Source organism: Ambystoma mexicanum, chromosome 2p (genome assembly GCF_040938575.1).
Source record: "Ambystoma mexicanum isolate Mex_15411 chromosome 2p, UKY_AmexF1_1, whole genome shotgun sequence".
Lineage (NCBI taxonomy): Eukaryota > Metazoa > Chordata > Amphibia > Caudata > Ambystomatidae > Ambystoma > Ambystoma mexicanum.
The window spans coordinates 302,051,337-302,076,559 of NC_090923.1; the positions used below are offsets into that span (position 1 = coordinate 302,051,337).

The window sequence follows — 25,223 nt, forward strand, 5'->3', positions numbered from 1 at the left end:
ATTCTTTTATGAGACTGATTTCCTAAACTTAAATTAGCACCAACATTAGTCTAGTTATCTATTTGGAATTATGAAACGTTACACTGAATAGGCAGATTTTGCCAGATATATTACACCTTGATCATTTTCATAGTTACCATTGGGTAGCCTATGTTAGAACTGTTCTATTCTTTTGGCTTGTCTGCATTGATGATGCACATATCCTAACTAATCAATTTAAGTCTATGATGAGTAAATCCTTTTGCTAGGCAAAGCAAGAAATTAACTGTGAAAAAGAAAACATATAAGATTAAAGCTCCTTTGCCATTTATGTTTTACAACCATAGACTATCTTGCCTAGGTGTCAAATTGTCAAACCAGGAATATAATTGCACATTTGCACTGTCATCAACTTCCATATGATGCTATTCATATGTTTTGGTCTCTTGAAATTTACCTACATGTACTTGTCTTGAGATGGTATGACAGACCTCATCAAAAGTATACTATCCCATTGATCAAGAACAATGATTTAAACAAAACACTGATTGCCAATTTTCATTTCTATGCAGGTCCAAGATCCTATGGTTTGGTGAAGTTTGGACATTTTAGGTTACCCTTGATCTCAATCACAGAGAGCAATTATAAATATTAAGAACTTGCAAAGTTACATTTCAGGAGACATGCACACGTTTGGATGGTTCTATACTTTTGTGATGGAAAAGCTTTATTGCATTGTGCATGTATGTATTTTGTGAATATCTTTGTACCTAAAATAGTATGCATCTATGTTTAACGTATTACCAATTTGCAGAGGATTTCAATGATTGTATATGGATAGAATGTGCAATGGAAATGCTTTTCTTTTTGTTGTGCACAGTTTTATGGATTATGATTATAGCAATCACAATGATTATTTGTAATCCTGGTCTGAAGCTAATTTTTGCAGAGGATGAAGTATTTGCAAGTCAGCGTTCATACAAACAAGTGATTCAGAGAACACTTTATGCTCTTGTAGGTGTTTTCCTGGCTAGGTATGTTTAAGTTGGCAGACCCATCTATTGCAATGTATCATTCTTCTATAAACTTTGTTCCAATCACAAGTACATTAGTTGAGAGTCCACAAGAATAGCTCTTCAATATGGAGTGCTACTGTGAAATTTCAATATGAACATTTGCTATTACCTCAGTCAATTGATGAGCTATTTGCCCTTTGAGTGGTCTATCTTCCATTGTGAGGACAAAACTTTTTAATGTAAATGCCACAACACCAGTCCAATTTTACTGACCAAGTGGGAATTAGACATGCAATTACATTTTAGAGACAAATTATTTGTAGCCAATTCAGGAAACTTGGAACCTAGAAAACAATTGTGTGCACAATTTCTATTAAATCTTCACAATGACTGCGACTAACTTCTTTTAAGAACTGCTAGTTGACATTTCTGCAATTACATAAGGCTACAAGATGATACAATAAGAACATGCTCCACCCAGTTTAGTGTACTTCATTCTAAAGAAAGGAAGCATACTTCAAATAAATGTCATGTGCACCAACATCTATAAAATTACATTTAAATGAAACTTGAAAAAAACTGCCCAACAATGAAACGTAAAACTTAGTTGGAGCACTAGTGCGTTAGCCTTGCACATGCAGGGCACAGGAAATAAGTGAATATTAATAACAGCACTTTACAAATATTTTAATACATTCCTATTAGGAAGGTTATAAACGGGAGTGACCTTGTAGATTATGCAGGTTTTCTACATGCATTTCTTCTTATTTTAAACATGTGTGTAAGAGACCAGTCCTCTATAGAACTTTGCATTGTTTTCTTTTCTTCCACTGGAATGGCACAGCAGACATCTTTCTAACACTGCCAAATTGACAGTACTTAACAAAAAGTACAAAAGTCTAGGCATGTTCAGGTAACACTTCAGCAGAAACTATAAAAGATGAACTCTTCCACACATGCCTTTGGTACCGAGGCATGGAAAGCTGTGCACAAAAGCATATGGGGTAAATAAAAATAATGTATGCTGGGGACATACTTAAAAGAAAAATAATTATGAGCTAGCAAAATGAAAAAGCTGCCAAAAATATTTAAAGAATAAAAATATTAACTTAAAAAATAGTTATACATAGGATGGAGTGCATTTAATTACTGAAGAACAAATACAAACAGATGGATAAAGACACAGGTCCACTGAGAAATCTGGTACGTGGTTTGCTACTAGATTTATAGGTCACTCTCTCAGATGTTTGATGGTAAACCGTCCAGCCTGTAAATGAATATAAAGGGAAGAAAACAGAAAAACACTTGTAAAGTACAGACTGCTGTCGCCAGATGTCCCAAACTATCACTCAAATCAGCCTTCCTAACCAACCACACACTTTCAGCTTAACTAAGAGGTTGACGAGATGTAAAAAAGTATTAAGCAGCAGATGAATGGATATTGTGAAAACTGGTTTTGAAGAAACATGCGAGACTGTGGTCATAAACAACAAGCAATGTGAAGCAAAATCTATGTAAGGAAGATTGTTAGTATCTCAGCTTAGAACTGCAAAGTTAATTTTCAGGCAATTCAAGGGTTATATGAATGAATCACTGCTCTTGAACAGAGCAGATACCCCAAACTACTTCATCTGCTCTTTATTTGTACCTTTTACTTTGTGAAATAAATGTGATTTACAGATGGACATTATATTTGACCAGTTCATTGATCATATATAGCAAGAGGAAAATGCATCTCAGACAACAACAATATTTGGACAATTGCCTAACAATTTCCCTTTGCAAAGACCTAATCAGTTCTAAAGTTATGGATTTTACAAAGGTAGTTCATGCTACATGCCGTTTCATACACATAGTCTTCTGTACCATATGCCGACATGGTGTAGCATCACAAATGTAGTGACTTTGATAGAGATCAATCTCACATCTTCGAAGCGATAGACAAACATGCTGCACCACGCAACAAAGGCCTGGAGTGAAGGAATAAAACTTGCAGAAATAGATCACCTTGGCCAGAATGTCCATGCAAATTAACTCCATCGTTGGCAAACCCAGAACAGATGTTGTCAGATGACATGGAGACTTTAACTGAACAAGGCTGCTGCGTCTGCACGGACTCAGCTGGGGAAGCTAACACAGGTGGGGGTTCTGGGAAAGCTACTGAAGGTTCTGCAGCTGAGCCTGAGTGAGCTTTATCAGTGTCTTTGACAGGAGAACCTTTGCAGTCCAATGATACGTTACCTGTAAAATAAATACACAAAAAGATAAAAGAAAAGATCTGAGTTACAAGCAAGTACAGTCATGGTCCTGTAATTCAGCCACTGGATGCTGGTTATATACCCTACTCTTTATTTAACACAATAAATGAAAAGGTTTGCTATTTTTAAGTGATCCGGTCCGTGATACAATCCATACAATTTGGGGACACCCTACCTATTCTCTTTAGCATCTAATTGGTAATCTGAACCACCATCTCCACCGTTTTTGTTGTTGGATCAACATGAACTGGGGGGTTGGAGCTATGAACTGTTCAGACAGACATCTTAGATGTACCCCATTTTAACCCTAAGCCAATGATATACAGTTGGTTTATATACTAGGTATGTCTCTTACTGCCTTTCAGTCGGTGCGAGTGGCTGAGTTGAGATGCATTTTAGGAACTATTTCACATAAATCTGCGATTTAACTGTGTGGAGATGGAATGAAAAACTGTTTGAATGTGTGGACGTAAGTGACACTGTAGGTGTGAATGTGTGCCATGGAATGAGGATTTGTGTCCAGGAGCAAGAAACTAATCCAGTAAGTCTCCAAATCAGTCAGATAGTCAGCAGGTTGTGGATTGAGTGAGACAAAATTCATAACCGTTTTCTTGAAGAGCGAGTAAATATGTTGTGTGAGTGAATTATTCAAACTGTCATTGAGATAGTCTTTTGGAATGTCTAATCAGCCAGTTACTAAGTGAAGCAATTAGTGTGTGTGTGTGTGTGTGTGTGTGTTGAGGGGGTAGGGTGTGGGAGGGAACTACGTATGCGCCATGAAGACAATTGTCATGTAGGCATGCAGCACATAGACATCCCTCCACCTCACAATACTTCCCTGTTCTACGATAACTAGAAGGGAGCAAACAGCCCATTACGCATAAAAAAGCAAATGTATGGTGAAAGCAGCAAATGAACACAAACCAGAAGTGATGCCTCGCGGAACAGCAATTGTTTTACCTTATTTTTTAAGAAAAAAAAGAGGACTATAGGCCAAATAGGAGGAAAAAAAAGCAAACGATAAGTGTAGGCTATTCATTTCTAAAACTTTTTTCATCAGATTCTTTATTAAATTAGTGTATATTTTCTTTAAAATAGGACACATACATATAATATTTTAAACATTTGATGATTTTGAATTCAACCTTTTATGCATTCCAAATTTCGTAAAAAATATATAATACATATATCAAAATGGTTACATAATCTAATATACAAAAGGTGAACTCCTAATAAGGAGCAAAACTTGCACGTGCAAAAACTTGAACAATTAGTAAAACATCTAATACATCCACCTTTTAGTTAAATCGGAGAACAGACTTTACTTTAATGATTTGTATAGCGCTACCACTGACCGGGAGGCTTAAGGGCGCTAATGGACAAGACAAACAACATACACATGATTAAGACAGGAGGAGAGTTATCAGTAAATTACTGTATATGAGAGAGGAGAGTATAATTAGTTAAACAAGAAGGTCTTTAATCTTTTCCTGAAAACCGTAATCAAGGTCTCCTCTCCCAGACTAAGAGGCAGACCATTCCAGATCGCTGGTGCTGCTGTAAAAAAAAGCTCTTTTCTTCACTTGAGTCAGCCTACAGACAGGATTCTTTAGTTGAGATTAGTTGTTGGATCTCAGATTATGTGTGCTGACTTTGAAAACTAGTATCTTTAAGATATACTGGTGCTGTATTCCTCAAACATTTATGCGTAATCACCATGAGACGAAAATAAATTCTGTCTTTAATGGGAAGCCAATGTAGGTCTCTTCTCGCATCCGAAATATGGTCCCTTTTACTACAGTCCACAATGACTCTGACCGCATTATTTGTACCACTTGCAGTCTGTTAACCTCAGAATTTGGTAGACCAATAAGGAGACTACTATAGTAGTCAATTCGTGATCCCATCAGTGCTCGTGCAAATGTTTCCCGACTCTCCGTGGAGAGAAAGGGGCACACATGGGCCAGTAGATTAGTATAGTACGAGGCCGATGCAATCAGACTGCTAACTTTGGCTTTCATATTTAAGTTGCAGTCGAGATAAACCCGGAGGTGTTTAACCTTTTTTATCTGAATTGTGCACCGGACAAGCTGAAGCTGGGCGTATTCCTCTTTCAGTTTACGGGTTTTGGATTCCATCCCCACTAGCATTAACTCTGTTTTACTGGTATTGAGTGAGAGGCCATTGATGCACATCCAGTTTTGTATTAGACCATAGATCCTATTAATGTTACATTAGTCTTCCCCAAAGACACCTGTTAAAGGGATGACACATTGAGTGTCATCGGCGTAATTGGTGAATTCAATGCCATTATCACCTAGAAAATCTAGGACTAGTGTCGGCCAGGGTGCTACTCACCCTCCACTGACGTTCACAGAGAAACGATTTAACCCATTGTGCCGCAGAGGTAGCAACATCTGCTACCTCCTCCAGCTTGATGACCAAATATACATGGTCCACCAGGTCGAAGGCAGCAGACAGGTCAAGAAGCATCAACATGCTTGTTTCTCCTTGACCCATATGGCAGAAAAGCCTGGACTTTAAGTCAAGCAACACCATCTCAGTTCAGTGACTCTCTCTAAACCCAGATTGCTGCTGGTTCCGATTATACGATCTAAGAAATACGCCACTCTGTCTAAAATTGTAAGAAGAAAGGGAGAGTTCGAGATAGGGCGATAGTTCAGAGGATCACTATCCAGGAGTGTTTAATGCCACCCGGCACACAACTGTCCCTAAATGAAGCGTTAACAAACCTACATAAAGTAGAGCTCAAAGCAGAGGAGCAAGCCTTAATGGCTAAGGTGGGACAAATGTCCCCTTTACAATTTGTGGGTTTTAATTTCTTAATAATCAGTGCCAGCTCAGGTTCACCTATGGGTTTAAAGGTGAACTGCTCTGCTCTTCAGTTTTCCATTTCCTGTAGTACGTATTAGGGGTGTCGGGGCCTTCACAGGCAGTGGCTTCTTTCGATAAAACAATCCCATCCTTAATTTTCTTAAGTTTAAAATCCATGGCTTCTTGTACTGAATTACACCCTTCCACATCTGTAATGATTGTATCCATATTTTGTTTAGTGGTTTCAAGCTCTTTCAGTACCTTGAAAAGTTCCCTTGGTTGGGACTGCGCTTTAGCTATACGGCCGTCCAGATAAGATTTCTTAGCCATAATGACCGCTGCCTTAAACCTTTTCACAATTGTTTTATACGTTTCTTTGTCTTGATCCGCAACAAACCTTTACAGTTATACAAAGCTTTAATGTTTTCACATTTATGTTTTTGGAGTTCAGAAGAAAAACACGGATTAGTCTCCCTTTGATAGACCTCCTTATTACGCAATGGAGCTAAAGCAATGCTTTCTGAAGGGAATATTGACATACCTTACCGATTTCATCTACTGAACAATCATCGTTCATATTCTGTCTCATTGTGACGAGCCATGGATCCAGTGCTTCTAGTCCAAGATTTTTCAAATTTCTACACTGAATTGTGGTATAGGTCATTTTCTTCCGTATTACCTTCTTTTCAGACACGATTTCAAAATAAATTAAAAGAATGGTCGGACCAGGGAAAAGGGCTTATATTCTGGTTGCTAAGAGTGACATTATGACCCGCAATCCAATCAAGTATGTTGTCCTTTATATGTGTAGGGGATTTAACAAATTGAAAGAAACCCAGGTCAGTAAGAGCCCTATTAAAAGATTTAGCTTGCACATCACTTATCTAATAACAAGTAATTAAAATCCCTAAGGAGGATAGCTTTAGAACAAGGTTTTTAAAAAAGCTAAATGAAGGTCACATATTTGATTAGTAAAATCATTAATGGGGGGGGTGTCCATATACAAGAACAATGTTAGTAATTTCAACATCCATTCTGATTTTAAAATGACATTGCCAATGGATGAAGAAATGTGTATCCGTACAGCTGTTGAGTTGAACTGAAAACGGGTAAATTGTTCCTCAATAAATAACTAAATAGGAACTGAATGGCCTACATGGGAGGTTTTAGTAAGGTATCAGTGTTTGGATTTTAATTGTATGGATTTAAATAGTTGTTTTTTATTCATGTTTAGTAACTTTAAAGTCACACAATGGGATGGTGAGTTCGACAATAAGAAGAATACCCTCAACCACCCTGCAAGTCCTGAAGAAGACTGGCATCAGTACCCATTAAGGCCATCTAGATAGCTTACTGTCGAAACTATAAATAAGGGAAGTTTGCAAATTGTAATGGGAGGAATATTTCATTAGTTACAGTAGTCTACAATCACCTATAGTTGGCATTTACATGAATGTCGAATGAATTTTCAAGTTTGATAAACGCTTTCTTCTCCGATTTAACTAAAATTTTATGTATTAGATTTTGTACTAATTGTTCATGCTTTTGCACATGCAGGTTTTGCACCTGGTTAGGAGTTCACCTTTTGTCTATTACATTATTTAACTATTTTCATATATGTATTATATATTTTTAACAAAATTTGGAATACATAAAAGGTTGAATTTAGAATCATCAAATGTTTAATGTTTGTTATATGTATGTGTGCCCTTTTTTTAAAATATTTTATTTTTGTTGGCAGAGGAAAACAATAAGCACAAACACAGCAGAAATCATCTTACATTTGATAAATACATGGAGTCGTACGGTGACTGTCATAGGACCACAATGTCACAGCTCAGGCCAATAACAAGGAGGGGAGAGAAGAAAGTGCAATGTCAAGTTTTACACAATCACTACATTAAGGCACCTGAGAGGAGCCACTCTCGGACATGCTCTCCTCCTGGCTGTTGAGGTAACTTTTAAAAACAGTCCAAATATTCTTGGGGCGTGAGTGATTGGGGAGCATGTCAAGATACTTACTCCTCCTCGCAGTTCCGGGACCAAGTAAGCAAGTTCAACCATTTCTGAAATGTGGGGGGAGAGGGATTCTTCCAGTTCTGGAGATTGCATTTCTTAGCTAGAATACAACTTATGTTTAAAAATTTAGTCATGCCCTCGGCCCTTCTAGATTTCCATATTCCAAACATCACCACTAGGGGGTCCGGGTCAACAACACTTCTCTGACAATGTTGCTAGTATTTTTCCCAAAATTCCCCGTTTCCGGCATGTCCAGAACATGTGTAGGTGACCTGCTCTTTCCACATTGCACCGGGGGCATGAGTGTGGGCCAGTATGCGTGAACCTGGAAATCCTGAGTGGGGTGTAGTATAGCCTATGAGCAGCTTGAACTGCATGGCGTGGTAGGGAAGGTTAAGGGAGACTCTTGGTGTGCAAGCACATCTTCCCCCATACGTGGTCAGAGACCTCCAGGTCCAGCTCCTCTGCCCACTCGTCTCGCGCCCTAGAAGGCTGGGCTGGGGTGCTCGCCAGTAGCAGCTTATACAATGAGGAGACGACGCCTCCAGAGTTAGCGATGAATGCAAACCCAGGGGAGTTGGGGGCTCATCAGGGAAGTCGGGCCATGCGGCACGGAAGGCAGCCCGGAGCCTGTAGTATTGCAGCAGTTCTAGAGCTGACCCAGAGTGGCCCATCCTCCACGTCAGTGGATTTATAATCAGCCAATGCTTGGTACCCCAGGGAGCTCCAGTGTTGCGAAAGGGCTGCATCGTGTGTAGGCTCCAGCTCTGGAAACCCCCAGGTGGGAAGCCATTTGTAGTAAGGGTACTGTTCTGTCGTCATTCTGAATAACCTACCCCATGCATACATGGTGGTGCCGACTGGGTCTATGGGCGAGTCAGGTATGTACTGTCGATGCAATACGAGTGTCATTACATTAATGCAGTCCGCTGCGAGGGATTCCAGCTTGATGTGCGGGCGTGGAGGGGTGCCCGGATACCAATGGGAGGCGTATTGAGTCTGGGCTGCTAGCCAATATAATGTTAGGTCGGGGGCAGCGAGTCCCCCTCTCTCATATGGTAGGGTCATGGCCATCCATTTTTTGCATACCGCCCCGGAATGCCACAGGAACTGTGTGCACATCTTGTGTAGGTTGGTAAAGTATGTCCCCCCTGGCCAGATCGGTACATTGCAAAATCTGTACAAAAACTTGGGAAGAAGCACCATCTTAATAAGTGAGAGCCTTCCGGCGAGTGACAAAGGGAGAGGGCGCCAGCGTGCCACTTTGGTTTTGACTAGTTTCGCCACCACATGATAGTTATCAGCCAGCAGTGTGTCCTTAGTGAGGGACACGTGGACCCCCAGGTATCTAATATCAGTGGGCAACCAGCGGAGTGGGTATTCGGTGGTGAGTGGGAAGATCTCAGGCTTAGTTTAGTTAATTGTGAACCCTGAGTGAGTGCCAATACGAGTAATGTCACGCAACATTGGGTCCAAGTTGACAGAGGGATTCCTGACGTATGATAATACATCATCCGCATAAAAAGATATCATTTTGGGAGTGTGTTTTAGTCGAATCCCTCTGTGGACATGGCGTGTTCTAATGTGGTCCGCCATGGGCTCGATGGCCAAGGCAAACAGGATGGGGGAGAATGGGCAGCCCTGGCGGGCCCTCTAGAAAGTGGGATCAGGGCGGACGTTAGGGAGTTAACCCGTACCCTAGCCACTGGGGAGGTGTATAGTAGTTGGATGAATTTAATCATATTGGGGCCGATGCCCATTGTCTCCAGCACCCCCCACATATAGTCCCATGATACCATGTCGAATGCCTTTTGACGTCCAGTGTGACAGCAACCGCATCCGAGCCCTGGTCTATCCGTGACATAACGTTAAGCAGCCGCCTGATGTTATGAGAGGTGGATCTCCCAGGCACGAAGCCTGCCTGATCCTTGTGGTCCATATATGTCATAACTGGGAGGAAGCGGTTTGCCAAAACTTTGGCAAAGATTTTAGTGTCTAGATTCATAAGCGAGAGGGGCCTATTGGAACCGCATTCCTCGCTGGGCTTGCCCGGTTTAAGAAGTACCGTAATTACAGCTTCACGCATAGTGGGGGGGAGGGCAGATACTGGGAGCGATTCCTCCCATACCTCCAGTAACCTGGGGGCCAGTATGGTAATGTGTTCCTGAGCGGGGCATCTAACTGGTCCCTGGTGGCAGGGGAGATACTTGTCGTAGGAATTTGGTCAAGTAGTTCCTTCATGTGCTGTTTGCTATGCTCGGGGGTTTGGGCGTAGAGGTTCGTGTGGAACTCGGCGAAAGCGTTGAGTATCTGCTGGTCCTCCCATCGGGTGGCACCTGGTCTGTCTTTGATGCAAGTGATCTGGGCCTGTCCCCACTCCCCCCTTGCCAAGGCAGCTAGTGTTCTACCGGGCCTATCGCCCTCCCCATACCTCAGCGCAGCAAGTGGGCGGCTAAAGTATAAAACCTCCTTGGCTGCGTGAGTATTGAAAGCCTGGAGTTCATCACTGATTAGGGCGAGTGTGGATGGTTTAGAGGACGTTGAACACTCCTGCTCAAGTTCCCGCAGTTTGGCCTCAGAGCGGCTGAGGGCCGCTCTAATTTCAATACCCCTGCCTCTTTGGATATGGACATACCAATAATGAGGGCCTTGAAGTCATCCCATCGTACCCAAATAGTAGTGGCTTGGGGAGTGTGAAGCTCAAAGAAGGATTCAACGTCAGCCATGTGTTAAATGCTGGCACGGGCAATCCCAATTCCACTGATATGGTGATCGGGGCATGATCTGAAAGGGTCTGAGTCAGTAGTTGCGCTCCCCTGATCCTCCACATCACCTCGCCTGATACCAAAAATAGGTCAATCCTGGAGGAACTGTCATGCACGGAGGAACAGTGAGTGTATTTTCGAGATAATGGGTGTAGCAGTCTCCAGGCATCATGGATGTTGAGTGTTGAGCAATGTGTCAGTAGCCTGCGCGCTGCGCCGGATAGTGGCCTGGGCGCCTTCCCAGTCCTATCCAGGTTCGTTTTTTTGAAAATGAAGTTCATGTCCCCTCCAGATGATTGGAATTCCCACATACCCCACGAGTATGGACACCACCCCATCCACAAAGTCAGGAGTGTCTACATTGGGCCCATAAGTGTTCACGAGGAGATATTCTCTATTAACGATTGTGCAATGCAGTACAACATATCTGCCGTTGGGGTCAATGTAAATCTTATGCAGTACCAATTTAATGGATTTATGGATGACAGTCAGCACCCCCCTGGCCCGTGAGGAATAGGAGGTAAAGTATCTATTAGGGCCACAAGATGATGCCATGTTCGTTGCCAGGGGGCCCTCGGAGTGTGTTTCTTGTAAAAGTAGTATCTTAAAACCCGGTCTTTGAGCGTAGGCCATGATTTTACGGGCCTTAGTGTGATTGCTCAGGCCCCGGACACTCCAGGACATTATAGTAGTGGGCATTTCAAAAGTTTAGTGCACATCCCAGGTGTGCCGTTGCGGTCATATCTGCAGACAGTGCTATGTATCCGAGGGCGCCTCGGTGTAGTACGCTGTGCCGGTCTACCTCTGCCGTTATTACCATAACTCCCCCAAAAAACTCCCCCCGCCCCCTCACCACCTTTCCCCAACAGGTAGTGTGCCCGTCCCCCTCCACCCCAATAAATCAATACCTCCCTTCATCAGGGGGGTAGTGGTGAAAACCAAATGTGGGTTCACCCCATTACAGGTCCAACAAGGGCCAAAAACCACCCAAAACCAAATAAAGATAACCCTTGCAACTGCAGTGGGGCGCGCTGTTGCTGTGAGGTTGGCGTTTGAGCGAAGAAGGAGACAGCTCGCACTAAGGCCGTGCAAGCATCTGCGGTACCTGCATCAATCACTTGGTGCCTGACACCAGTAGGCAGGACCGGCCAGAGGTTGGCCGAAGGGTGAGACAGGGCACATAGTCGGCTCCAGCAACTAGGATAATGAGTGTGTAAAGTCAGTGAGGAGGGAGCCAACAAAGTGCCAAGTTATGTCCATCAGAGAACCATGTATGAATAGATAAATGGCCAATATTGCTATCAGCACATAGGGACCAAACATTATCAATCAGATATGGACACCAGGGAGTAGCGCCAGATAGCGCTCAGCCATTGTCTGCATGGGCGCCTCCAGGGTTATGGAGAGGTATCTGTAACTCAAACTTCACCGCCTCGTCCGGGAGCGTGAAAAAAGTACAGTTTTTCTTTGTATGTGATCTTTAGTCGTGCCGGGAACAGTATTGGGTAGGGGATGTTGCAGTTTTGTGACGCCAAGGAACTGACGCCTTTCCTGCTGCAGCAGCGCTGGCCTCAGTGGCTCAGCGAAGCGAGCTCCAGGGCAGCAGATGGTACGTGGCGCTCTCCCTGGCCGCAGGCGCCAGGCTCCTCCCAATGGAGGGGGCACAACCCAATGCAGAGTCTCTCACGTGGCCAGGCCGCGGGCTGTCATCGGCCGTAGCTGGCCTCCCGGGTCACGTTTTTCCCCCCAAAGGCAGCTGGATGATGCGAGCAGTATCAGGCAAACTCCAATGTTGATCCCAGGGGGAGAGATGCAGGCGAACCGCTGATGATGGCGGATATATGCCCGGTCCTCACGGAGCTATTGAGCTAAGCTGCCATTTTGCTGGCTGCTTAGCAGCGCCCCATGTGTCTCCTTATTTTAAAGAAAATATGCACTAATCCAATAAAGAATCTGATTAAAAAATGTTTTAAGAAATTAATAGCCTACACTGATCCTTTGCTTTCTTCCTCCTCTGTGGCCTATAGTCCTCTTTTTTCATAAAAAATAAGGTCAAACAATTGCTGTTCCGTGAGGCATCACTTCTGGTTTTTGAAAATAGGTTTTTCCCCAGATGTCCACGATGAAGGGGATGCCCACCATATAGTTTTCAAAAAGCAGCAAATGAACATGTTCAATTAAAGGTGTAATATATCGCAGAAATCTTATACACTTTGTAGGTATACCATATAGTTTTCAAAAAGCAGCAAATGAACATGTTCAATTAAAGGTGTAATATATCGCAGAAATCTTATACACTTTGTAGGTTTTAATTGGCACAAAATCTAGATTTTAGCTTTAAACCCTATGCATAGGCGTTCTCAAAAACACTTTGCTTCACTGTTCCTTTAACAGTGCAGATGATCGAATCATGTATTTTTGTGGAAAGTACAGCAATAAAGGAATCTGGTACTTGAATACTGGCACAATAGAGGATTAAACAGAATATTGACTTTAATGTTGATGGTGCAAACAGTAACTAAGTTAATGTAAATTTTGTTATGCAATTATAGAACTTGCACATTAAAATGAATATTAAGTACTGCTATGTCATAGTTTCCTGGAAACAGTCACACAATCTCTCAAAATGGCCAAGTCTTGAGAGCAGAATGCACATTTTATATGCACATTTGTGACCATGAGAAGAGCACACCAAAGAGCACTCGAGTTCTCAATTGAATGGAAATGTGACTTTAACTACTGGGTACATGAGGGGCTCAAGGGAACCTTGGATTGATTGCATCATTAAATACATATGAGCACACCCAATGTGCATTCTCACACATGGGGCATCAGTAACCCAATTAGTTCACAAACCAAATTTCAAAATAACTGTAAAGTTGAATGTATGTAGGATGATCAATTCATAAGATGGTGCACAAATATACACAGATTTAGATACAACTTCAACAAAACGTTTAAATGTATTGATATGCATAAGCTATATTCACAAAATCTTTCCCCGGCCAGTTGGTAAATTTGTGAGAACTGGCAGGTGCAGACTCCAAGATGTTATTAAAGCACACCCTAAACTCTGCAGTGGATCACAGAATTAGAAGAAATAAAAGCAGAGCTGACTAATACGCCATACACACTTCCTCAAACCTCCATACAACACAGGGACATTAACACGTTCCTTAATAAGTTGTGTGATATTCCGCAAAACACCACTAGCATAGTGCCAAGAAACAACACACAATTGACTAAGGTTCACCTGTATGTCACTTTATTTGTAAAAGCCAACTTGATTGTGCATCAAATGTTGGGCACCACCATTATTAGAGGTCCAATAGTGTGCCTATATGCCTTAGCCTTACTTGGAGCAGGTGTGTAGCACTGTTATATAATGTCATTCTTCAGTCAGTCCACTCCCTGCTGACAGATGCCTTAGCAAACCCAAGATACTCTACCTCTTGAAGGGTTGTTCTCCAAGTAGAAACCTACAGTGACAGGATAGACTAGCTGTAGATTCCCCTTGCAACGGTTTCACACAGATAAACTATCACAGGCATATAATTCAATAGTTGTTTTAAAACATTTCTACCTACTGTGTAGCCTCAATATCAATTACCCTCCAAATATACTGACTAGACCCACACATTTTTCAGGACCGATGTGCACAGATTGCTTTGCAAATGAAATTATTCAATTTTATTCGCTTTCTTTGCTCTGCATTTGTACATCTTGTTAAAAAAAAGAATTACTACAAGGCAGATAGTAGGTTATTCTGCTTCGATTGTTAAAAGGCATTGACCCCGTTCACCGGTGTTTGCATCAGCACGCCTTGCACCCTTGTGTATTTTAGGTGCTATCTACGTGCTGTCAAAAAATCTATATTGCCTTCCACCCAACTGGATAGTAGGCAATTGTGCGAAAAGAAAAACTTTCTTTCATTGGATGCCCCGTTCTTGTTTGGGGTAGCTGCTGGCCTACTGATTTCATTGGTTTAGAAATGAATTACCCACTTTCTTCAGGGCCACAGCAAGAAAAGATCATGCTGTCAAATACTAGAGATCTGATCTCTGCACAAACATGTCCCCACCTGAAGATAAAACAAAAAAGGGGAGGGGAAAGAGAGGTAGAACCGGATTTAGTATGTTTCTACTATCTACTGTATTGTTCCCCAACATAAATTGATCAAAGTAATCTTGCTTACCCTAGTGCTGCAAATGGTCTAGGAATGAGGGGTGGATCAGGGGACTCATGGTTCGTTTCGGATGCACTTTTTGTTTTACTGCATTCCGCTGCAACCTGCAGAGCGTTAGATATCTGTCAGGGTGCGGTGTTGGAGGGTAATTACCACACATGTAAATCTTGTTTCCATAGAAGTTATATAGTTACTCTAGTGTTAAATCATAACCTGCATCTGTCCCAAATGGGTCACGGTGCACGATACTGCGTGTGGGTCATAGAACTGAACCGTCTCTTTATTCTTGTAAGAGAAATAAGCATAAGACATGTACCTGCTCAATCCGGCCACCGCGTATCAACGAACTGCTGCTTCCACGCGTAATGGTCGCTCTCCTGATCCTGTCTCGGTCAGTGTTTTCGTTCTGTATACGTCACACACGGGCATGCATGCATTTGTAATACGGCTCTCTCATCACAAAATGTTTAGAAGACGGACTACGGGATGGGGGACTCTTAGCATATAATGAGAGCCACCTTGGATGAGTGTATTATCTTGCACTGTTATAATGCACTGTTATAATGTATCGCAACATTTGTTTCCGTCTAAGGCTCGGTAAAGTAAGTCATGACATATTACTGTGCACCTTCTATCCTAATCTTAATCTTAATGCGGCAGGTGTAGGTAGCCGTAGGTATTTGTTTTGTAGTTAGCCCAAAATGCATGCAAATATCAATATACACAGGTTTGCATAAACTTTGCAAAAGGTGTTGTTCCCCTTCGTAATGATCCCAATCATTGGTCTCAAATTACGAGGGGGAATGGGACTTAATGTTACAGTGTAGCCAGGGTTTGCCAGTTTGTCTGTTCATTCAGACCAATTTGATCAGTTTTAAGGCGAAAAAACCACATTTGTTCATGTCTGTACAACAGATTATGTATGTTCTCGCCTCTCATGGAGATGTTAAGTTTTTCGATAATGGTCCACGTAAATTCAGTGGGAGCATGTTTTTTGGACAAAAAAATGTCTACCATTGGGGCAGTCACTTTTTTAGTATGAATACACGATCTGTGTACCACCAAACGTGTTTTGATGGGACGTGTGGTCATGCCCACATATCATAGTCTGCACAAGGTCTTCTTCATTGCTGTTGAACACCATCAAGACATCGTCTATATATGTAGACCATATTTCTATGTTAGTGGTCCATGGATTGAGCGTGTCATAGATCGTCCTGTCTTCAAACTCTGCCACATACAGGTTGGCCAAACTTGGGGCAAACGTAGCCCCCATCGCGGTGCCTGAGGTCTGTTCAAAGAAGGAATCTTCATATAGAAAAAAGTTCTTCGTTAGAGCAATTTCCACCAATTGCATCACCAAGTTCACTAATGTCTCCATCGGTGGGGTTTTGTTCCTTAGCACCTTCTCGACCACTTTTAGGTTTGCCATTTGTGGTATTTTAGTATAGAGGGATTCTATATCTAAGGTGACCAAAAGTTGTGAGTCCTGATTGAATGGTTGATTCTTGATTAGATGTACAACAGCAATAGTATCCTTTAGTTAGGATTTCATTTTGCATACCTCAGGTTTAAGGAAGAAGTCCACGAATTGTGATAGGGGTTCCAAAAACGATCCGTATTCCCTGCTCTCCATAACACTGCCACTGTCACTACCACTACAGCATACTACTATTTTATTGTCACTTCCTGCCTCAGAGTATTGCCTTCTCCTGGCCCCTTGGATTTCACCACTGCAATCTGTACCTCAACTCCTAACCGCTCCGCTCCATCACTGGGTCCTGATGTTCTCACCTCCTCATTCATCCCTCTTAACTCAGAACCTCCTGCTGTCCACTCTCAGCCTCTGTTCTTACCAGCTCCTCCTTCATCCTCTTAGCTATCACCTCCGCCAGCTCTCTACTGCTGCATAGGAAAACATACAGTGGCTTTTAAAAACATGTGCCTGTTCACAAAATGTGCAGTGGGGTTAGACGATCCGCAGACAATCCCCTGTAATGCATCAGACATTGAAAGCAGAAACAGGTTGTGGACTATTAAAATACTACTATATAAACATATTGCGTCAGTGTATTTGAACATTGATAGAGTCTTACATACTTTAAAAATTATGTTGATCGATGAAATGTTGTACATATGGTCAGATCTTTACCTTTTGTCCTGTCTACTCAATGGGAATAATCAGGGTGGTACAGAGTCTGTCCAGGCATATATGGCAAGTGGTCCCCATTGGGACTACCCATACTAACTTAGTGGGAAATCACAACATTTGCAAAAGGTGCAAGATCCCCCAACTAGGAATATCAAACAGGGCCAAATAACTTATTCTTTGGGCCAGTGATTGTTCAGGCAAGTCTACAATCACTTTTCAGCTATGTGTTCCATACCGGACGAGAACCATCCATCTGTTTAGCAAGCTGGCCCAGCCCACTCATCTGCAAATGGATATTGCACCTCTGGCATGGCCTGAGGTAGAAGTGTAACAAATGCAATCATGGAACTGAAAACCCAGCATAAATCTTGATAAAAGGGGCAGCACAGAGCAAAACTAATAAGAGGTTAGGTAGAGAGGTGGGTATATTGTCTAAGAGTTGGATGGACAAAATTAAGTTCTCCTTGACTGGTTTACATTTTTAGCTCTTTGATCACAACATTTAGTTTTGGGGCTAGAGTATCTAAGATTTGCACTCATGATAATACCCGAGCAAAGGCTTAGATGATTCGGAACATAGTAAACTCGCTTTGTCAAACATTTTTGTACAATGTTTGGTAAATAAGGAAATGTGTTGACCACACTGTTTTATGCTACAAGGCAAATATAGTAAAAACCATGTCATTTTTGCCCTAGTGAATCTTTTTTACATCCTATATATCTGGGTAACGCTTGTTTACACCATTTCCAATTATAGAAGCTCCTAAAGCAATCCTAAAATGTTTTGCTCCATTTTTTATGCACAAAAGGTAACGCTTAGATAATCTGGGCCAAGATTGTAACTGCTATGAGGGTTCTGTGTGGGTTTCCGCTTGCAAATTCTAGAGAAATGTTACTTTCGTTGTCATCCCTGATCGGAGTCATTTTAATGTTATACAGCAGATCTACAATCTTACAATTAATAATGGCACATTACTAAAACTAGTAGTACAGTAATCTTTCTGTTCACACGGCTTGTAAGTGGTTTCAACCCAGCACTCCACCTAAGTCAATGCCTAGCGTGCAATGCCCAGCTGGAACCCTTATATATTTTTATGTCTAAAGTTCTTTTATTTCTGAATGATGTGCCCTTATATCACGCCCCTCTCTTTGAATCCCCCACATTCTCACTGAACCAAGAAGTAGGTTGTTTTGCAAAGTTAAAAGATTTATTTGATGGATTTGAACAAGATATATATCACACTTTTATGAATTTGAACAATATCTAGATATCACACTATTAATATTTATACAATGATCAGCGTTGGAGGATATTACTATCAACAATCTCTTTAATCAATAGGAGTATGGATGAGAAGAATAATGTAGCATAGAATAAAACTGTGTGGGTTCAATGAAATGCAAATATAGAAAATTAATGCAACACAGAAATAATACTTGTGTGTTCACTCACTCTTTCCCCCTGATACTACTCAATCCCCCCCCTAGTCTACAATATAGAGATGGAAGGAGAGAAAACAGGTTTCAGGCATAAACACTCTACAAATGCAGTTTCAATCCCAATTCCCCCCAGCAAGCATAGAGAGAAACAGGAACGATTTCAAACAGGTCAAATGCTTTTGAAAGTGGCTTGTAATGAATGGGAAAAACACTAAAAATGGATTTAATTCTCTAAATTGGATTCAAAACTAATGGGAACCGCTTTGGATAGCTTCAGGTAAACACTAGCAATGATGGTTGAATGACTGGCAGATAGGAAACTGAATTCAGAGGTTGAGTGCAAGAAATAGCTATTGTACATGTGATGAAATTGAGCCAAATGCAGATTCGCGGCAAACTTTTCAGCGCATGAGAAACGCGATGTTAGGCAGAATCCTGTGCAGTTCCCTTGGGAAACAGTGCAAGAAGATTAAGACTACAGGAGTAAGCAGTAAACCCAATTGGTAGCAGTCTGCACCACCCAGATTTACCTGGTAGCCGTGGCTGAGAAGTCAGACTTCTCTCAAGATGAGTAGGGCAGTATACAGAGGATACACAATAGGGCTAAAAACACAGTAGAGCAAGCAAACACTGACCAGAGCTTGGTATCAAAAGTTTATAATTATTTATTTAAAACACACTTTAGGAAATACACTAAGCACTATAGATCAAATCAAGTTCAAACACAATCAGAAAAGTATACACACCTCCCTTAATAATTATTAGACAAGTCTAGGTCAAAACACCACTATTTGTAAAAACAGGTGTGAGCGTGTAACTTAGATGGCACTCCAATAATTAAGTTAAAGGGAAATAAAAAGGCAGGTCATGAAAATACAACAGTTCCCAACACTTTTCTAAGACCACAGCAAGTTAGTGAAGGCAGAGTCTACTGTAGAGCCAAAGTTCATGGGCCAGGCCCACTTTAAATGGAGCAAGGCGAAATGTGCCCAAGATCACACAGTTTAAAAAAGAACTCAAGTCTTTGCAGAAATGTTCAAAAGAGGTTGGTTTGATGCAAAAGGTAAAGTTAGAAGGTCTGGGGCCAACCCAGTTGGAAAGCCAAGGATTTAAGGGTCACCTTTAGCAATCGGCAGAAAGGGAGCCAGGCGCAACACAGTACCTTAAAGAGTGAGGAATCTCCAGTGGTGGCAGTTGTTCCCGGCAGTGGGTGCAGTTTGTGGTTTCGACCAAGGGAAGAGAAGATCTCGTTGAGGAGGAAACTTGGAGTTGTTGCACTGCCCACGGAAGAGACCAGCCGCGGAATTCTTTCAGTAAAAAGGTGCGTTCCTTTTATTCGCGGTCACAGTGGTGAAGCTTGGCTATCCGGCCGCCGGGATGCTTGGCACTGGCGATTCGACCAAGGGATGTCCTGGAAGGAGAATGGCGAACTGGTTGTCCCCACCAGCTCAAAGGGAGAAGACTCTTACAGCAGAAGATCTTCTCTTGTCGTCGGGAAAGTGGTGAGGTTGTTGCAGCAGGGCTCCACCGGTGGTGTCATCGTTGCAGATGGATCAGCTTCTCGCCTCTTCGGATTTCTTAGGTCCTGTGGCTACTTCTGAAGTTCCAGTCCCAAAAACCCTGCTTTTATGCAGAAAAACCCCCATTCAACAGCCTAGCTGTCACTCATACATGCTAAGTGGTGAGCCGGGCGGCTCATCACTGGGCCAATCAGAACAGAGTGCGACTTGCGTTGCTAAGGCAACGCAGTCCAGGGTGCCAATTCCCCCACCCACACATCCTGTGGAACCCAGACTGAGTGGCACCAGTTGGAGGGCTTCTGTTGAGAAGCCCGCCAAAAAGTGGAACAAAGGGCCCGACCTTGGTTGGATTTACAGAGACGGACACAAATGCCATTTTGGAAAAGAGTTCTGGCGAAAAGACCCAACCGGTGATTTTATATTAAATAAATAAACCTACGGTATCTTGAACATTGCACCAAAAAGTGGTGCGTTTAAAATCAATGGGAAAATCCCATCGGAAATATTCTGGTGGAATATTTTGCGTGGTAACCACTGCCACCAGCCAGAAACTTGACAAGGGGGGGGACTGGACAGTGCCCCCCTGAAAACAGACCCATGGGCAATCAAATTAACCCCTTCCAGTACTTCCACAATATGATGGTTTGTACCGGTTCTGTTCACAATTTTGGACTTGTAAAACCAATGGTGACTTTACATGCCCTGGGAGACAGTAGTCAGTCCCAGGGTATGGAGTCTATGTTTGGGGGTCACTATGACACCCCTGTGTTACTGCACTGAGGGTGCTCTGTAACACATACACTAAAACAGATGATACCCTATGAAGTAAAAGACCCCATAGCCCATAAGCACACAATAAGTCAAAGACATACCTCAAATCATGCCTAAGAGTATGAGGAAAAGAGTCTCACTCTTAGCAGGAGAAAAAACAAACCTAAAAAATCCAGCAAAGCTGCTGGGGGACTCAATAGGTTTGGGAAATTAGCCTTATAAGAGAATTCTCCCTAACACGCGATTACAGGTACATTTGTTTCTAGCATGTACGGTTCAGAAGTTATGAAGGTTTTAGTAGAGGTCGATTTTTCTCAAAAGAGTCAAGATTTACAAATGAAAGATGTGCTTTTGAATATTACCAACAAATATTTTTTACACTAGGGAGTCATTGAAGCCACAAGCTACACGACAGCACAGCCACCGATCCAGTGACGCCCCCGGATGGTTTCTATCTGCCGAGACGCTTGCCTTTCTTGAGCAAATATATCAGCGCAAAGATGATTTTATCACTACAATTAACAAAGGACTATATGGATGAGGGAAAGAGTCAGAAAAGACAAAAGAGATTCTACAATGCAGTTATGGATATGCTAGAATGGTTTGGGATAGGATTACGTAAGGATAAGAGATTGGCTATGGACAAATCTACGCTAGGTACTCACAACTATCGTTTGGAATAGGCCCGTCAAAGATCTGGTCAAAGGTTTTGGACTGGAATCTGCTAGCCACTCGACAGGATTCAGGCGCTTAGTTCTGCTCTCAGCATGGCACTCTGTCTCTGCACGTTCCTCTAGACTGGATCTGACGGGTTGGTTCTGGAGTTTACAGCTATCTGGTTTCAGTTCTGCTCTACTGGTTTGGATCTCTGGGTTCTGGCAAGAGTTCTTGGCAAGAAGCAGAAAACAGCACAGCCAGGCTGTTCAATTTTTGATGTGCCCCGTGGAAGTCTGGGGTTAAAATCAGGTTGCAAGATTTTAAAGGCCAAGCTGAGAAAGGTGCAGCTTTGGAATGGGCCTTCTGATTTCAAAGTTCTGGAGTCTGGATTTGGGTTCTCCTGCAGAGCGCTTCGCCAGTAAATCAGTCGGTAGGTGAATGTGTGTGTGTCTAGGTCCTAAACAGTCCCTATTTATATATTTCCCAGAGGGGTGGATAGGCTGATTATACTAAGCCCACCCTCTAGGGATCCGATTGGTCAGAGTATTTCTCCTTTCCTGATTCGAGAAGGAAATCTAGTGTCATAGTGATGCTGCAATTTACAATCCAGGGAAAAACCTGCCCTTTGTTTCTACACAGAAAACCTATTTTTCAGATAAAGCATATTTACAATATCACCAATTTGTTAATAATACATATTCACATCACATATTAAATAGAGCACGTTTCCGTCCGAGTCTCATCTTCTTAAGAGTTTCGGTTCAAAACAGAGTTTTTCGCGCTTTTGGTTGGTTACCCAGTGTCAGATCTGTACACATTTTTCCACATACATTCGCATGACATCTGGGCATAATCATGTAAACGTTCATATTCCTAGCATGATCCCAATTGCTACAATATCAACATTTTCGTAGTCCGGTCTCTGAATATCGCACAGGGTTCAGAGTAGTTTCATATTGTGAGCAGCCTTTTTATATTAACAACCTATAAAACACAGATTTTTCCAAGTTTTACAGTCTTCTATAGGTCTTTTTCCAAAAACTTATTTCCTTGAAGTTTCAGATACACATATCAGTCTAGCTCCGCCTCCAAAGTTTGGCTGGGCCAGAGCAACCCGAGCCTCTTCCTGCCAGCAGTTGTTTTCTGTCGACACCCGAATTTGCATTTCCTTTCAGTTCAAGAAGCCTATTGTCTCTTTCCCAGAGCAGCAGAGCAAATCCCCTCCCACCTCCATTAACAACCCCATGCCAGTTCCTGAGCTGAGAGCAGGGGGGAAGATGCTTTTGTTTGAGCAAACTGGGGAATGTGCCTTTGAAGTCCAGTGTGGATACATTAGTTCACTTTTAAAACACTGCTTAAAATTGCCTTTTCTACAATAAAATTACATTTTCTACAAATATCCAAACAAATCTCTTCATTTCAGTCTTTTTCAAACATAGAGATTGAATTGTAACAACCCATACTGCTTTTGATGGCAAGTCTCTTCTTTTTGACCATTTGATTTTAAGACAAGTTTTAAACTGACAGTATAATTAATGACAGCCAGGACGCAGGTGAGCGGCGGTCCTGCGCCCATATCTGACATATTTTTCCAATGCAAGCACCTTTTGAATGTGGATTTTTTTTAATGATGAAAGGTGTTTCTCCTGTCATGGTGCTTATGGGGATTCCTTAAATAAGGTGATGGTGAACACCCTACAAGGATGTTGAATCTTCTCTGCTGTTTGGGAACCATGATTTTGTACTTTGTGATTTTTCTGGCAATGCAGCACTGCCTTTTCAAGCTGTTTTATTTTACTCTGTGGGCAGCCCAATGATAGGTTTTGACAGTGTGGGCTCCTGTTTTACCACTGACATAGGCAAAAATAGATTTGGCAGCCTATTTTTCCAGTTTCCATGGGCACTTCTCAGCGATTTTTAGCGCACATAAGGCTTTCCGGCGGCCATTCTGTTTTTCATGAAAGCAACACACAGTGATGTTGCAGAGCCAGTGGGTCGGAACATCCCACAGGCTATCCGAGGGCAGATGGAAAGTCACATTTGCCAATTCTTGCTCTGTAAACTAACTAGGAGAAGCTGTTGGAGGCACTGATAAATCACCTCAAAATGATTGAGGAGAAAATGGAAAAGGCTCGAAAGGATGGAGACATCCAAGAACTAAACTATTTTGGCCAACAAAGTTCTTGAAGGACTTTTAGGAAGAAACTAGATGCACAATGTGAGGAATTTGTGCTTCTCCATTTGCACAATCCACTCCTCAAATATGCCTGTAAGAATCGAATGCTCTCTGTGCAGTTGTATCTACGTCCAAACAGAAGCGTATTATCTACCTGTTCCTGCTTAGCTGCTTTAAGGTAAAGCTAACTGAACATATTTCCTTCAAACAACCCATCAGATGAACTGGAGAAGTATGCCTTAACTGCAAAAAGGACAGTCCAAGAACTGTGAAAATGGCTGTAAAAAGAAGTGGAACGTATATAATTAAATAAAGGTAGTGGAACTACATTCCAGTTACTTCATGCACACTATAACCTCTGGGAGTGGCACAGATAGGTACACATAGAATTGGGATTTTTAGAGAGAAAAAAAGTTTTTAAAAAACGATATATATCTATGTGCTGGTCTTTCCAGATTATTTGCAGATCACCATATTTTATTGACAAAACAAAGATTTTAATTCTGTGCCTGAACTAAAGATGTTTTTCCAGGGAGCGAATGGATCGAGGCAGAGCATTTCAAAGCAAGAAGAAATATTGTCCAGCTCACATTTGACATTTAAACCAAGGAATGATTAGTGAACTGGCAGAAGCGGATCTCAATATTCTGGTAGGATTATAGCAAACTGGTGTCTAACAAAAGCAGGATGGCAGTTGTTTTAGGCTTTGTGAGCCAAGCAAACACTTTGAATTCTATGCACCTAAACACGGAAAGAAAGTAAAGTCCTTAAAGTCCTGATACATTCTTGGTGGCAAGATGAAGAAATAATCTTGCTGCCGTCTTTTAAATAATCAGAAGCCTATGCAGGCAAGTTTCAGGAGGTCCCAGATAAACTGCATTGCAATTGTCAAGCCGACTACAGGTAAAGAAGTTCACTATTTGGACCTTCATGAAAATGAAACATACGACAGGAATCTTAAAACCTCTACTACAGAAGAAGTAGAAGAAACAGTGTCCAGAGTCCATGATCATGTGTGCATCCAGTGAGAGGGAAGAATCAAGCCAGTCCTCTAGATTCCTGAGCTTGGACACCAGAGCGGGACAAAGACTGTAGAGACCCTCTTGAGTGGACAGTATAGAGGGCTCCTACATTTTTGCCAAATGGTGAAAAATTTGGTGGTGCATCGTAAATTAGTGAACGTAATCCAGACATGGACCTCTTGCCCCCTGTAACTAGACATACGCTGCATGGCGCAAACATGATTGCAGCCCCTCCTGTGTGGGCATTGTACAAAAAAGCTGGGTATTTGTGATCAGTATAGGTGTTCTCATACTTTTGGAAAACATTGTCAACCTTTGCTTTTTAGTGTGCTATGGAGTATATGTATTGGTCCAACTTCCATAAAGAAAATAAAGAAATATAAGATATTGGTCTAAAGTGCCTAACAGGGCCGAAACAGTAATATTG

The 25,223-nt window shown here is 42.0% G+C and overlaps 1 protein-coding gene across 11 annotated transcripts in view; it reads right to left on the reverse strand.

Annotated features, from left to right (window-relative positions):
* WNK2 (WNK lysine deficient protein kinase 2) overlaps positions 1–25,223 on the reverse strand; it is a 1,473,871-nt gene that overhangs the window by 181,991 nt on the left and 1,266,657 nt on the right. For 5 of the 11 annotated variants that reach the window (XM_069643588.1, XM_069643589.1, XM_069643594.1 and 2 more), the window contains 2 exons: positions 3,003–3,236; positions 2,164–2,262 (listed from right to left, as the gene is read on the reverse strand). The exons of 3 other annotated variants lie outside the window; for them this stretch is intronic. In XM_069643588.1, the coding sequence (XP_069499689.1) occupies positions 2,164–2,262; positions 3,003–3,236 (333 nt within the window). The remainder of the gene's footprint in view (positions 1–2,163; positions 2,263–3,002; positions 3,237–25,223) is intronic. 3 more of the 11 variants (XM_069643590.1, XM_069643591.1, XM_069643597.1) reach the window with 1 other exon arrangement.